This window comes from Salvelinus sp. IW2-2015, linkage group LG26 (assembly GCF_002910315.2).
Source record: "Salvelinus sp. IW2-2015 linkage group LG26, ASM291031v2, whole genome shotgun sequence".
NCBI classification, from domain to species: Eukaryota; Metazoa; Chordata; class Actinopteri; order Salmoniformes; family Salmonidae; genus Salvelinus; species Salvelinus sp. IW2-2015.
Genome location: NC_036866.1, coordinates 13,101,128 through 13,113,627, shown reverse-complemented (window position 1 = coordinate 13,113,627; position 12,500 = coordinate 13,101,128). Strand labels below are relative to the sequence as shown.

The window sequence follows — 12,500 nt, the reverse complement described above, 5'->3', positions numbered from 1 at the left end:
AGAGACAGAGGAAGTCAGAGAGAGATGGAGGGAGAGAGTGATGGAGTTGGAGACAGAGGAATATAGGATGGAGGAGAGAAAGTGATGGAGGGAGAGACAGAGGAATAGGAGGGATGGAGGAGAGAGTGATGAGGGAGAGCAGAGGAATGGAGGAGGGATGAAAGGGGAGAGAGAGTGAGAAAAGGAGGACGCAGAGGAATATAGGGATGGAGGGGAAATGTGATGGAGGGAAGACAGAGGAAAATAGAGGATGGAGGGAGAGAGGTGATGGAGGAGAGAGTGTGGTGAGAGAGACAGAGAATAGAGGGATGAGGGAGAGAGTGATGGAGGAGGAGACAGAGAATGGCAGGAGAGAGGACAAGGGAAGAGAGGGGATGGCAGGAAGACAGAGGGAAGAGAGGATTGGAGGGAGAGAGTGATGGAGGAGGAGACAAGGGAATGGAGGGAGAGACAGAGGAAGAGGAGGGATGGAGGGAGAGAGTGAGTAAGTGTAGGAGGAACAGAGGAAGAGAGGGATGGAGGAAGAGAGAGTGATGGAGGAGGAGGACAGAAAGGAAATGGAGGGAGAGACGAAGGAAGAGAGAGATGGAGGGAGAGAGGTGAGGAGGAAGACAGAGGAATGAGGGAGAGACAGAGGATAAAGAGAGGGATGTAGGAAGAAGACAGAGGAGAGAGATGGGTAAGGAGAGGAAGAGAGGGATGTAGGAGTAGACAGAGGAAAGAGAGGGATGGAGTAAGAGAGACAAGAGGAAGAGAGGGATGTAGGGAGGAGAGGGATGGAGGAAGAGACAGAGAAGAGAGGAGAGGAGGAGAGAGGGAATGGAGGAAGAGACAGAGGAAGGAGAGGGATGATGGCGAGAAGAGGGATGGAGGAAGAGACAGAGGGAGAGAGGGATGGAGTAAGAGACAGAGGAAGAGAGGGATGGAGTAAGAGACAGAGGAAGAGAGGGATGGAGGGAGAGAGGGATGGAGGAAGAGACAGAGGGAGAGAGGGATGGAGGGAGAGAGAAATGGAGGAAGAGACAGAGGAAGAGAGGGATGGAGGGAGAGAGAAATGGATGATTGGAGCATGGGAGCCCCTCCCAGTCCCAGAACGGACAGAGCTATCCTTTCCCCACTCGTCCTCCCTCATCCTCTCCTCCACAGCCACATTTACCAAAAAGTGTGTTTAATTGCCTCGAAAATGGACGTCTCTACCTCGGTAATAAAGGGAGCACAGCCATTAGGAAGATTAATGGGCCCCATAATGAACACCATGATTGAAATTCCATTACACCCAGATCTCATCAATGCTACACCGTCCACAAAGATCTGGCTGCTTCTGCCTGCTGCTATGGAGGGATGACATTGTGATCAGATCAGAGCTGAACCTCCCTGAGGGAATGGCTGGTGGTGCCTTGGAGACAGAATGCATGTAGAATAGGAGAATATGCATAACTATTCTGCAGTAAATACTGCTGGTTGTCTTTTTAAACGACGGGTGTTGTGTGGGTGTGTTTTTCCCTGTCGCCTTTCAGATCTGAGCCATGACAACACCTGGATCGGCCTGAACGACAGAACAGTAGAGGAGGATTTCCAGTGGACTGACAACATGGACCTGGTGAGAGAGAGAGAGGATTACTCTTTTATCCTCGTGTCGTAGCGAGGAGGTGGATGTCAGCTTAAGGTCAGGGGGGAAATTGATAGAGTGAACGTGTCATTACATGTGTACATGTACACCCTCGCTCGCTGAATCACTTTTCATCCTGCACTACTTACCACTTCTATCTCCCTAGAGGCAGCTCCTATGTGCCTGGTGTTATTTCAGAGCTGTCATTACTCTTTGTCGGTCTATACCTCTGGAGAAAGACCATAAGTGTCGTTCAATAAAAGAATGAAACAGTCTGTTTTATACTGCATGGATAATGATGCTATCTACCACTTTTCTTTTTGTTCTGTCTGTGTTGTGTGACTGTGTCTGTGACTGTATATGTGTCTGTATCTGTGTCTGTGACTGGATCTGTGTCTGTGACTGCATCTGTGTCTGTGACTGCATCTGTGTTTGTGACTATGTCTGTGACTGGGCCATGTGACTGTATCTATATCTGTGTCTGTGACTGTATCTGTGTCTGTGACTGTACCTGTGTTTCTGACTGTGTCTGTGTCTGTGACTGTATCTGTGTCTGTGACTGTATCTGTGTCTGTGACTGTACCTGTGTTTCTGACTGTGTCTGTGACTGTATCTGTGTCTGTGACTGTATCTGTGTCTGTGACTGTACCTGTGTTTCTGACTGTATCTGTGTCTGTGACTGTACCTGTGTTTCTGACTGTGACTGTGATACAGCAATATGAGAACTGGCGGGAAAAGCAGCCGGATAACTTCTTTGCGGGGGGAGAGGACTGTGTGGTGATGATCGCCCACGAGAACGGCAAGTGGAACGATGTGCCCTGCAATTACAACCTGCCCTACGTCTGCAAGAAGGGAACAGGTGAGACTGAGAATGTGAAAGAGGGAAGAATCAAGAGGGGATGAAGAAAGAGAGGGGGTGAAAGGGACTGAGAGTTGAAGAGGAGGTGATATCATGTTTCTGCTGTGCTTTAAATACATTAAAGAATACTTTAAAGTGTCCTGGATGTTAGCGAGACCATTTTAGTCTCTTCAATCAGTCAGTCTGGACAATAGGTTGGCACAATACAGCTCACCTCCAAGCCCAGTCAGCTCACCTCCAAACCCAGTCAGCTCACCTCCAAGCCCAGTCACCTCACCTCCAAACCCAGTCAGGCTCACGCTCCAAGGCGCACAGTCAGCCTCTGACCTCCAAGACCCAGTCAGCATCAACCGCCAACCCACACCTCACCTCAAGCCCAGTCACTCACTCCAAAACCCAGTGCAGCTCACGTCCAACCAGTACCGCTCACCTCACCCAGTCCTGTCACCTGCCAAACCCCCAGTCCCCCCAAGCGGGGGGGGGGGCTCACCATCCAAAACTCCCCCCCAGTGTTTCAAGAAGGGCTCAACGCTCCAACGCCCAGTCACCTCACCTCCAAACCCAGTCAGCTCACCTCCAAGGCCCAGTCAACCTCACCTCCAAACCCAGTCCAGGTACACCTCCAAACCAGTCAGCTCACCTCCAAACAGTCACCTCACCTCCGAAACCCAGTCGACCTCACCTCCAAACGCCAGTCACTCACCTCCAAACACAGTCCTCACCTCAAACCACAGTCAGCTCACCTCCAAAACCCAGTCAACATCACCTCCAAACCCAGTCAGCCGTCACCTCCAAACCAGTCAGTCACCTCCAACCCAGTCACCTCACCTCCAAACCCAGTCACCTCCCTCCAAGCCCAGTCACCTCACCTCCACCCAGTCAACTCACCTCCCAAACCAGTCAGCTCACCTCCAACCCAGTCACCTCACCTCCAACCCAGTCACCTCACCTCCAAGCCCAGTCACTCACTCCAAACCCAGTCGCTCACCTCCAACACAGTAACCTCACCTCCAAACCCAGTCACGTCACCTCCATCACACCTCCAAGCCCAGTCACCTCACCTCCAAACCCAGTCACCTCACCTCCAACCAGTCACCTCACCTCCAAACCCATAGCTCCCTCAACCCGTCCTCACCTCAGCCTCACCTCACCTCCAAACCCAGTCAGCTCACCTCCACCAGTCCGCTCATCTCCAAACCCAGTCACCTCACTCCAAACCCAGTCACCTCACTCAAACCCAGTCAGCTCACTCCAAACCCTCCCTCACCTCCAAACCTCACCTCCCTCAAACCAGTCACCTCACCTCCAAACCAAGTCACCTCACCTCCAAACCCAGTCACCTCACCTCCAACCAGTCACCTCACCTCCAACCAGTCACCTCACCTCCAAACCCCAGTCACCTCACCTCCAAACCCAGTCAGCTCACCTCCAAACCCAGTCACCTCACCTCCAAACCCAGTCAACTCACCTCCAACCCAGTCACCTCACCTCCAACCCAGTCACCTCACCTCCAAACCAGTCACCTCACCTCCAAACCCAGTCACCTCACCCCAAACACAGTCAGCTCACCCTCCAAACACAGTCAGCTCACGCGTGTAGGCTGCGATTCCCACTTCAGACAGCTCCTTTAAACCACTACTACTGAGGGTTTTACTGTCAACCCAGGGGCTGAGGATTCTCAGAACATTTAATCCACAACAAAATKATCCTCCTTTGTGTGAAGCATTGTTGGAAGACTTTCACACAAAGTTTTGGGGTTGTCTGGTAAAGTTCCGGTGTCACATGATCAGGCCTATGTGTATCTGCGCTGTCATGGTGCTGTGAGGAGTGTGAGACGCCAAAGAAGCCAGTGCCTATTAGAGCTGATGGTCCCTGATTTGCATTTGGGGCAGACAGAGAGACAGGGTATTAATAGTCAGCCAGGTAGGGGTTTCTAGGTAGGTTGAGACGGCTGGCCAGAATCCAGAACTGGGTTTAAGGAAATGGAAGATCAGGAGACTCTGGACTCACTCGTGGGTCACTGCTAGATCATTTTGGCTGCTGATTTAAAACTGGCCTCAGACTAGAAACAGTATTTACTTCATCTGAATGGTCACCAATTAGTTAGAAAACTTAAGATAAGTCACTCATGCCACACAAAAGTTTGGGGACCACTGCCCTAGAGTCAGATCAACTTTCCACTGTGGATGTGAAGGTATTTACTCTTTATGTTACATATAGTATTTACAGCATGTTATTTCTCTCATTATACAGAGGTTTAACCCATAGCTGATGACACACTGTCACAGGTCTTACTTAATGGCTCCAACTGGAAAGCTGACTTTCAGTCAATCCGTCAGTGGCAGCATTCAATCTTCAGCCCAACTACACTCCTTCTTTACAGCAGAGCATAATCTGTCTTGATACCTACTGTTTAGTGGTGTTGTTCTGGGGTCTGCTGCTCATCAGTGGCCGTATGATGTGATTGGCTGATGACTGGCGTGTGGCTGACACTCAGGCCTGTTCCTCTTGAGAGAGAGCCAGGAGGCAGTATCCAATCAGAGATGCACGTCATCTGGGTAATTAGTGTTACCCATAATGCCGTGGGGCAGACCACAGAGCAGGCTGGCATGAGTCACCCTGATCAGGAGGATGGGCTGTGGTGAAGGCATCTGTCTGTCACAGACACACACACATGAATATGCACACAGAGAGTATTATCAAATACTCAAATTCTCATTCATATACAGTTCAAAGTATTCTCTTACACACACACACCTCAAGTCCAAGCCAGAGCACCCTGGTCCTTTGGAGCAGTTGGGCCAGAAGCCCCCTGGAACACCTGGAACACCTGGAACACCTGCCACTGCCTCTGCCCTACATGCCTGTTACCAACTACACCTGGAACCCTAGAACACCTGGAACACCTGCCACTGTCTCTGGCTCCACATGCCTGTTACCAACTACACCTGGAACACCTAGACAACCTGGAACACTGCCACTGTCTCTGGCTCCACATGCCTGTTACCAACTACACCTGGAACACCTAGAACACCTGCCTCTACATGCCTGTTACCAACTACACCTGGAAACAGCCTGCCTCTACATGCCTGTTACCAACTACACTGGAACCCCTGCCTCTACATGCCTGTTACCAACTACACCTGGAACACCTGCCTCTACATGCCTGTTACAACTACACCTGGAACACCTGCCTCTACATGCCTGTTACCTAACTACACCTGGAACACTGGAACACCTGCCTCTGTCTCTGGCTCCAATGCCTGTTACCAACTACACCTGGAACACCTAGAAACCCCTGCCTCTACATGCCTGTTACCAACTACACCTGGAACACCTGCCTCTACATGCCTGTTACCAACTACACCTGGAACACCTGCCTCTACATGCCTGTTACAACTACACCTGGAACACCTGCCTCTACATGCTGTTCAACTACACCTGGAACACTGCCTCTACATGCTCTGTTACCACTACACCTGGAACACCTGGAACACCTGCCTCTGTCTCTGGCTCCACATGCCTGTTACCAACTACACCTGGAACAACTGCCACTGTCCTGGCTCTACATGCCTGTTACTAACTACACCTGTAACACCTGCCTCTACATGCCTGTTACTAACTACACCTGGAACACCTGCCTCTACATGCCTGTTACTAACTACACCTGGAACACCTGCCTCTGTCTCGTCTCTACATGCCTGTTACTAACTACACCTGGAACACCTGGAACACTGCCTCTACATGCCTGTTACTAACTACACCTGGAACACCTGCTCTACATGCCTGTTAACAACTACACCTGGAACACCTGCCTCTACATGCCTGTTACTAACTACACCTGGAACCCCTGCCTCTGTCTCTGGCTCCACATGCCTGTTACTAACTACACCTGGAACACCTGGAACACCTGCCTCTACATGCCTGTTACCAACTACACCTGGACCACCTGCCTCTGTCTCTGGCTCCACATGCCTGTTACTACTACACCTGGAAACCTGGAACACCTGCCTCTACTGCCTGTTACTACTACACCTGGAACACCTGGAACACCTGCCTCTACATGCCTGTTACCAACTACACCTGGAACACCTGCCTCTGTCTCTGCTCACATGCCTGTTCCACAACTACACCTGGAACACCTGGAACACCTGCCTCTACATGCCTGTTACCAACTACACTGGAACACCTGCCTCTGTCTCTGGCTCCACATGCCTGTTACCAACTACACCTGGAACACCTGAACACCTGCCTCTACATGCCTGTTACCAACTACACCTGGAACACCTGCCTCTACATGCCTGTTACCAACTACACCTGAACACCTGGAACACCTGCTCTCACATGCCTGTTCACTACAACCTGGAACACCTGCCTCTACATGCCTGTTACCAACTACACCTGGAACACCTGCCTCTACATGCCTGTTACCAACTACACCTGGAACACCTGCTCTACATGCCTGTTTACCAACTACAACCTGGAACACTGAACACCTGCCTCTGTCCTGGCTCCACATGCCTGTTACCAACTACAACCTGGAACACCTGCCTCTCCATGCCTGTTCCTAACTACACCTGGAACACCTGCCTCTACATGCCTGTTACCAACTACACCTGGAACAACTGGAACACCGGCCTCTACATGCCTGTTACCAACTACACCTGGAACAACTGCCACTGTCTCTGGCTCCACATGCCTGTTACCAACTACACCTTCTCTCCTGCACCTTTCCTCTGGTGACAGAGAAGCAGCTCACCCTGACACCCCCATGGACCTATTCATGAGGATAGTGTGTACGGCCCAGTACATCACCGCGGCCCTCCTTTTGCAGGCCCGCGGACAAAATGGTAACCGGTGATGTACTGGGCCGTACACCACCCCTCTGTAAAGCCTTGTGGTCGGACGAGCAGTTGCCATACCAAGCGGTGATGTACTGGGCCGTACACCACCCCTCTGTAAAGCCTTGTGGTCGGACGAGCAGTTGCCATACCAAGCGGTGATGTACTGGGCCGTACACACCCCCCTCTCTAACACCTTGCAGTCGGACGCCAAGCAGTTGCCAAGCGATGATGCAGCCAGTCGAGATGCTCTCAATGGTGCCGCTGTATAACGTTTTGAGGCTCTGAGGGCCCATGCCAAATCTTTTAACTGTCAGGGTCTCAACTTACTGTTGAGCGTTAGAATAATAAAATAGACAAGGTGCAATTTTGACATTACGTAGTACATCAGCAGTCACTTAATTAGCTCATGTCAGCAAAAAAAATGTGACTGTTAAATTAGTCTAGCGCCAGCTATCTAAACTCGTAGTAAGCATGGTTGAATTACCAACCGGGGTGGGGCCCATTGATTATCAGTTATCTTATAAAAAATTGCTAAATCTTATCTCCACCCCATGGCAAAATGTGTAGAATTGCAGCAAACCTGCTTTAAAACCCCCACCCCGGTTGGTAATTCAACCATGCTTACTACGAGTTTAGATAGCTGGCGCTAGACTAATTTAACAGTCACATTTTTTTGCTGACATGAGCTAATTAAGTGACTGCTGATGTACTACGTATGTCAAAATTGCACCTTGTCTATTTTATTATTCTAACGCTCAACAGTAAGTTGAGACCCTGACAGTTAAAAGATTTGGCATGGCCCTCAGAGCCTCAAAACGTTATACGCGGCACCATTGAGAGCATCTCGACTGGCTGCATCATCGCTTGGCAACTGCTTGGCGTCCGACTGCAAGGTGTTAGAGAGGGGGGTGTGTAGCCGAGTACATCACCGCTTGGTATGGCAACTGCTCGTCCGACCACAAGGCTTTACGAGGGGTGGTACGGCCCAGTATCACCGCTTGGTATGGCAACTGCTCGTCCGACCACAAGGCTTTACAGAGGGGTGGTGTACGGCCCAGTACATCACGCTTGGTATGGCACTGCTCGTCCGACCAAGGCTTTACAGAGGGTGGTGTACGGCCCAGTACATCACCGGTTACCATTTGTCCGCGGCCTGCAAAAGGAGGGCCGCGGTGATGTACTGGGCCGTACACACTATCCTCATGAATAGGTCCATGGGGGTGTCAGGGTGAGCTGCTTCTCTGTCACCAGAGGAAAGGTGCAGGAGAGAAGGTGTAGTTGGTAAAGGCATGTGGAGCCAGAGACAGTGGCAGTTGTTCCAGGTGAGTTGTAACAGGCATGTAGAGGCCGGTGTTCCAGTTGTTCCAGGTGTGTTGTAACAGGCATGTTAGAGGCAGGTGTTCCAGGTGTAGTTGGTAACAGGCATGTAGAGGCAGGTGTTCCAGGTGGTAGTTTGGTAACAGGCATGTGGAGCCAGAAGACAGAGGCAGGTGTTCCAGTTGTTCCAGGTGTGTTGGTAAAGCATGTGAAGGCAGGTGTTCCAGGTGTAGTTTGGTAACAGGCATGTAGAGGCAAGGTGTTCCAGGTGTAGTTGGTAACAGGCATGTAGAGGCAGGTGTTCCAGGTGGTAGTTGGTAACAGGCATGTAGAGGCGTGTTCCAGGTGTTCCAGGTGTAGTTGGTAACAGGCATGTAGAGGCAGGTGTTCCAGGTGTAGTTGGTAACAGGCATGTAGAGGCAGGTGTTCAGGTGTTCCAGGTGTAGTTGGTAACAGGCATGTGGAGCCAGAGCGAGGCAGGTGTTCCAGGTGTAGTTGGTAAAGGCATGTAGAGGCAGGTGTTCCAGTGTTCCAGGTGTAGTTGGTAACAGGCATGTGGAGCCAGAGACAGAGGCAGGTGTTCCAGGTGTAGTTGGTAACAGGCATGTAGAGGCAGGTGTTCCAGGGTTCCAGGTGTAGTTAGTAACAGGCATGTAGAGGCAGGTGTTCCAGGTGTTCCAGGTGTAGTTAGTAACAGGCATGTGGAGCAGAGACAGAGGCAGGTGTTCCAGGTGTAGTTGGTAACAGGCATGTAGAGGCAGGTGTTCCAGGTGTTCCAGGTGTATTAGTAACAGGCTGTGGAGCAAGACAGAGGAGTGTTCCAGGTGTAGTTAGTAACAGGCATGTAGAGGCAGGTTTTCCAGGTGTAGTTAGTAACAGGCATGTAGAGGCAGGTGTTTCCAGGTGTAGTTAGTACAGGCATGTGAGGCAGGTGTTCCAGGTGTCCAGGTGTAGTTAGTAACAGGCATGTAAGACAGAGACAGAGGCCAGGTGTTCCAGGTGTAAGTTAGTAACAGGCATGTAGAGGCAGGTTGTTCCAGGTGAGTTAGTAACAGGCATGTAGATGGCAGGTGTTACAGGTGTAGTTAGTAACAGGCATGTAGAGCGAGACAGTGGCAGTTGTTCCAGGTGTAGTTGGTAAACAGGCATGTGGAGCCAGAGACAGGAGCAGGTTCCAGGTGTTCCAGGTGTAGTTGGTAACAGCCATGTAGAGGCAGGTGTTCCAGGTGTAGTTGGTAACAGGCATGTAGAGGCAGGTGTTCCAGGTGTAGTTGGTAACAGGCATGTAGAGGCAGGTGTTCCAGTGTAGTTGGTAAACAGGCATGTAGAGGCAGGTGTCCAGGTGTAGTTGGTAGGCATGTAGAGGCAGGTGTTCTAGGTGTTCCAGGTGTAGTTGGTAACAGGCATGTGGAGCCGAGACAGAGGCAGGTGTTCCAGGTGTTCCAGGTTTAGTTGGTAACAGGCATGTAGAGGCAGGTGTTTCCAGGTGTAGTTGGGTAACAGGCATGTAGCAGGCAGGTGTTCCAGGTGTAGTTGGTAACAGGCATGTAGCAGGCAGGTGTTCCAGGTGTAGTTGTAACAGGCATGTTAGAGGCCAGGTGTTCCAGGTGTAGTTGGTAACAGGCATGTAGAGGCAGGTGTTCTAGTGTTCCAGGTGTAGTTGGTAACAGGCATGTGGAGCCAGAGACAGTGCAGGTGTTTCCAGGTGTTCTAGGTGTTCCAGGTGTAGTTGGTAACAGGCATTTGGAGCCAGAGACAGTGGCAGGTGTTCAGGTGTTCTAGGTGTTCCAGGTGTAGTTGGTAACAGGCATGTAGGGCAGAGGCAGTGGGCAGGTGTTCCAGGTGTTCCAGGTGTTCCAGGGGCTTCTGGCCCAACTGCTCCAAAGGACCAGGGTGCTCTGGCTTGGACTTGAGGTTGGTGGTTGTAAGAGAATACTTTGAACTGTATATGAATGAGAATTTGAGTATTTGATAATACTCTCTGTGTGCATATTCATGTGTGTGTGTCTGTGACAGACAGATGCCTTCACCACAGCCCTCCTCTGATCAGGGTGACTCATGCCAGCCTGCTCTGTGGTCTGCCCCACGGCATTATGGGTAACACTAATACCGCAGATGACGTGCATCTCTGATTGGATACTGCCTCCTGGCTCTCTCTCAAGAGGAACAGGCCTGAGTGTCAGCCACACGCCAGTCATCAGCCAACACATCATACGGCCACTGATGAGCAGCAGACCCCAGAACAACACCACTAACAGTAGGTATCAAGACAGATTATGCTCTGCTGTAAAGAGGAGTGTAGTTGGGCTGAAGATTGAATGCTGCCACTGACGGATTGACTGAAAGTCAGCTTTCCAGTTGGAGCCATTAAGTAAGACCTGTGACAGTGTGTCATCAGCTATGGGTTAAACCTCTGTATAATGAGAGAAATAACATGCTGTAAATACTACTGTAACATAAAGAGTAAATACCTTCACATCCACAGTGGAAAGTTGATCTGACTCTAGGGCAGTGGTCCCAAAACTTTTGTGTGGCATGAGTGACTTATCTTAAGTTTTCTAACTAATTGGTGACCATTCAGATGAAGTAAATACTGTTTCTAGTCTGAGGCCAGTTTTAAATCAGCAGCCAAAATGATCTAGCAGTGACCACGAGTGAGTCCAGAGTCTCTGATCTTCCATTTCCTTAAACCCAGTTCTGGATTCTGGCCAGCCGTCTCAACTACCTAGAAACCCTACCCTGGCTGACTATTAATACCTGTTCTCTCGTCTGCCCCAAATGCAAATCAGGGACCATCAGCTCTAATAGGCACTGGCTTCTTTGGCGTCTCACACTCCTCACAGCACCATGACAGCGCAGATACACATAGGCCTGATCATGTGACACCGGAACTTTACCAGACAACCCCAAAACTTTGTGTGAAAGTCTTCCAACAATGCTTCACAACAAAGGAGGATAATTTTGTTGTGGATTAAATGTTCTGAGAATCCTCAGCCCCTGGTTGACAGTAAAACCCTCAGTAGTAGTGTTTAAAGGAGCTGTCTGAAGTGGGAATCTCAGCTACAGGTGAGTGACTGTGTTTGGGAGGTGAGCTGACTGTGTTTGGAGGTGAGGTTTACTGTGATTGAGGTGAGGTGACTGTGTTTGGAGGTGAGGTGGACTGTGGTTTGGAGTGAGGTACTGGGTTTGGAGGTGAGGTGACTGGGTTTTTGGAGGTGAGGTTACTGTGTTTGGAGGTGAGCTTGACTGTGTTTGGGGTGGTGACTGGTTGGGAGTGAGGTGACTGGTTTTGGAGGTGAGGTTACTGGATTGGAGGTGAGGTGACTGGGTGGAGGTGAGGTGACTGGTTTGGAGGTGAGTGACTGGGTTTGGAGGTGAGGTACTGGGTTTGGAGGTGAGGTTACGTGTTGGAGGTGAGCTGACTGTGTTTGGAGGTGAGGTGACTGTGTTTGGAGGTGAGGTGACTGGGTTGGAGGTGAGGTGACTGGTTTGGAGGTGAGGTTGACTGGGTTTGGAGGTGAGGTGACTGGGTTTGGAGGTGAGGTGACTGGGTTGGAGGTGAGGTGACTGGGTTTGGAGGTGAGGTGACTGGGTTTGGAGATGAGCGGATGGGCTTGGAGGTGAGCTGACTGGTTTGGAGGTGAGGTGACTGGGCTTGGAGGTGAGCTGACTGGGTTGGAGGTGAGCTGACTGGGTTTGGAGGTGAGGTGACTGGGCTTGGAGGTGAGGTGACTGGGTTTGGAGGTGAGTGACTGGCTTGGAGGTGAGCTGACTGGGCTTGAAGGTAAGATGACTGGGTTGGAGGTGAGGTTACTGTGTTTGGAGGTGAGCTGACTGGGTTTGGAGGTGAGCTGACTGGGCGTTGGAGGAC

The 12,500-nt window shown here is 50.8% G+C and overlaps 1 protein-coding gene across 1 annotated transcript in view; it reads left to right on the top strand.

Annotated features, from left to right (window-relative positions):
- LOC111952706 (neurocan core protein-like) overlaps nt 1-12,500 on the top strand; it is a 160,207-nt gene that overhangs the window by 138,934 nt on the left and 8,773 nt on the right. The window contains exons 8-9 of the mRNA XM_070435359.1: nt 1,525-1,600; nt 2,324-2,468. Of these exons, the coding sequence (XP_070291460.1) occupies nt 1,525-1,600; nt 2,324-2,468 (221 nt within the window). The remainder of the gene's footprint in view (nt 1-1,524; nt 1,601-2,323; nt 2,469-12,500) is intronic.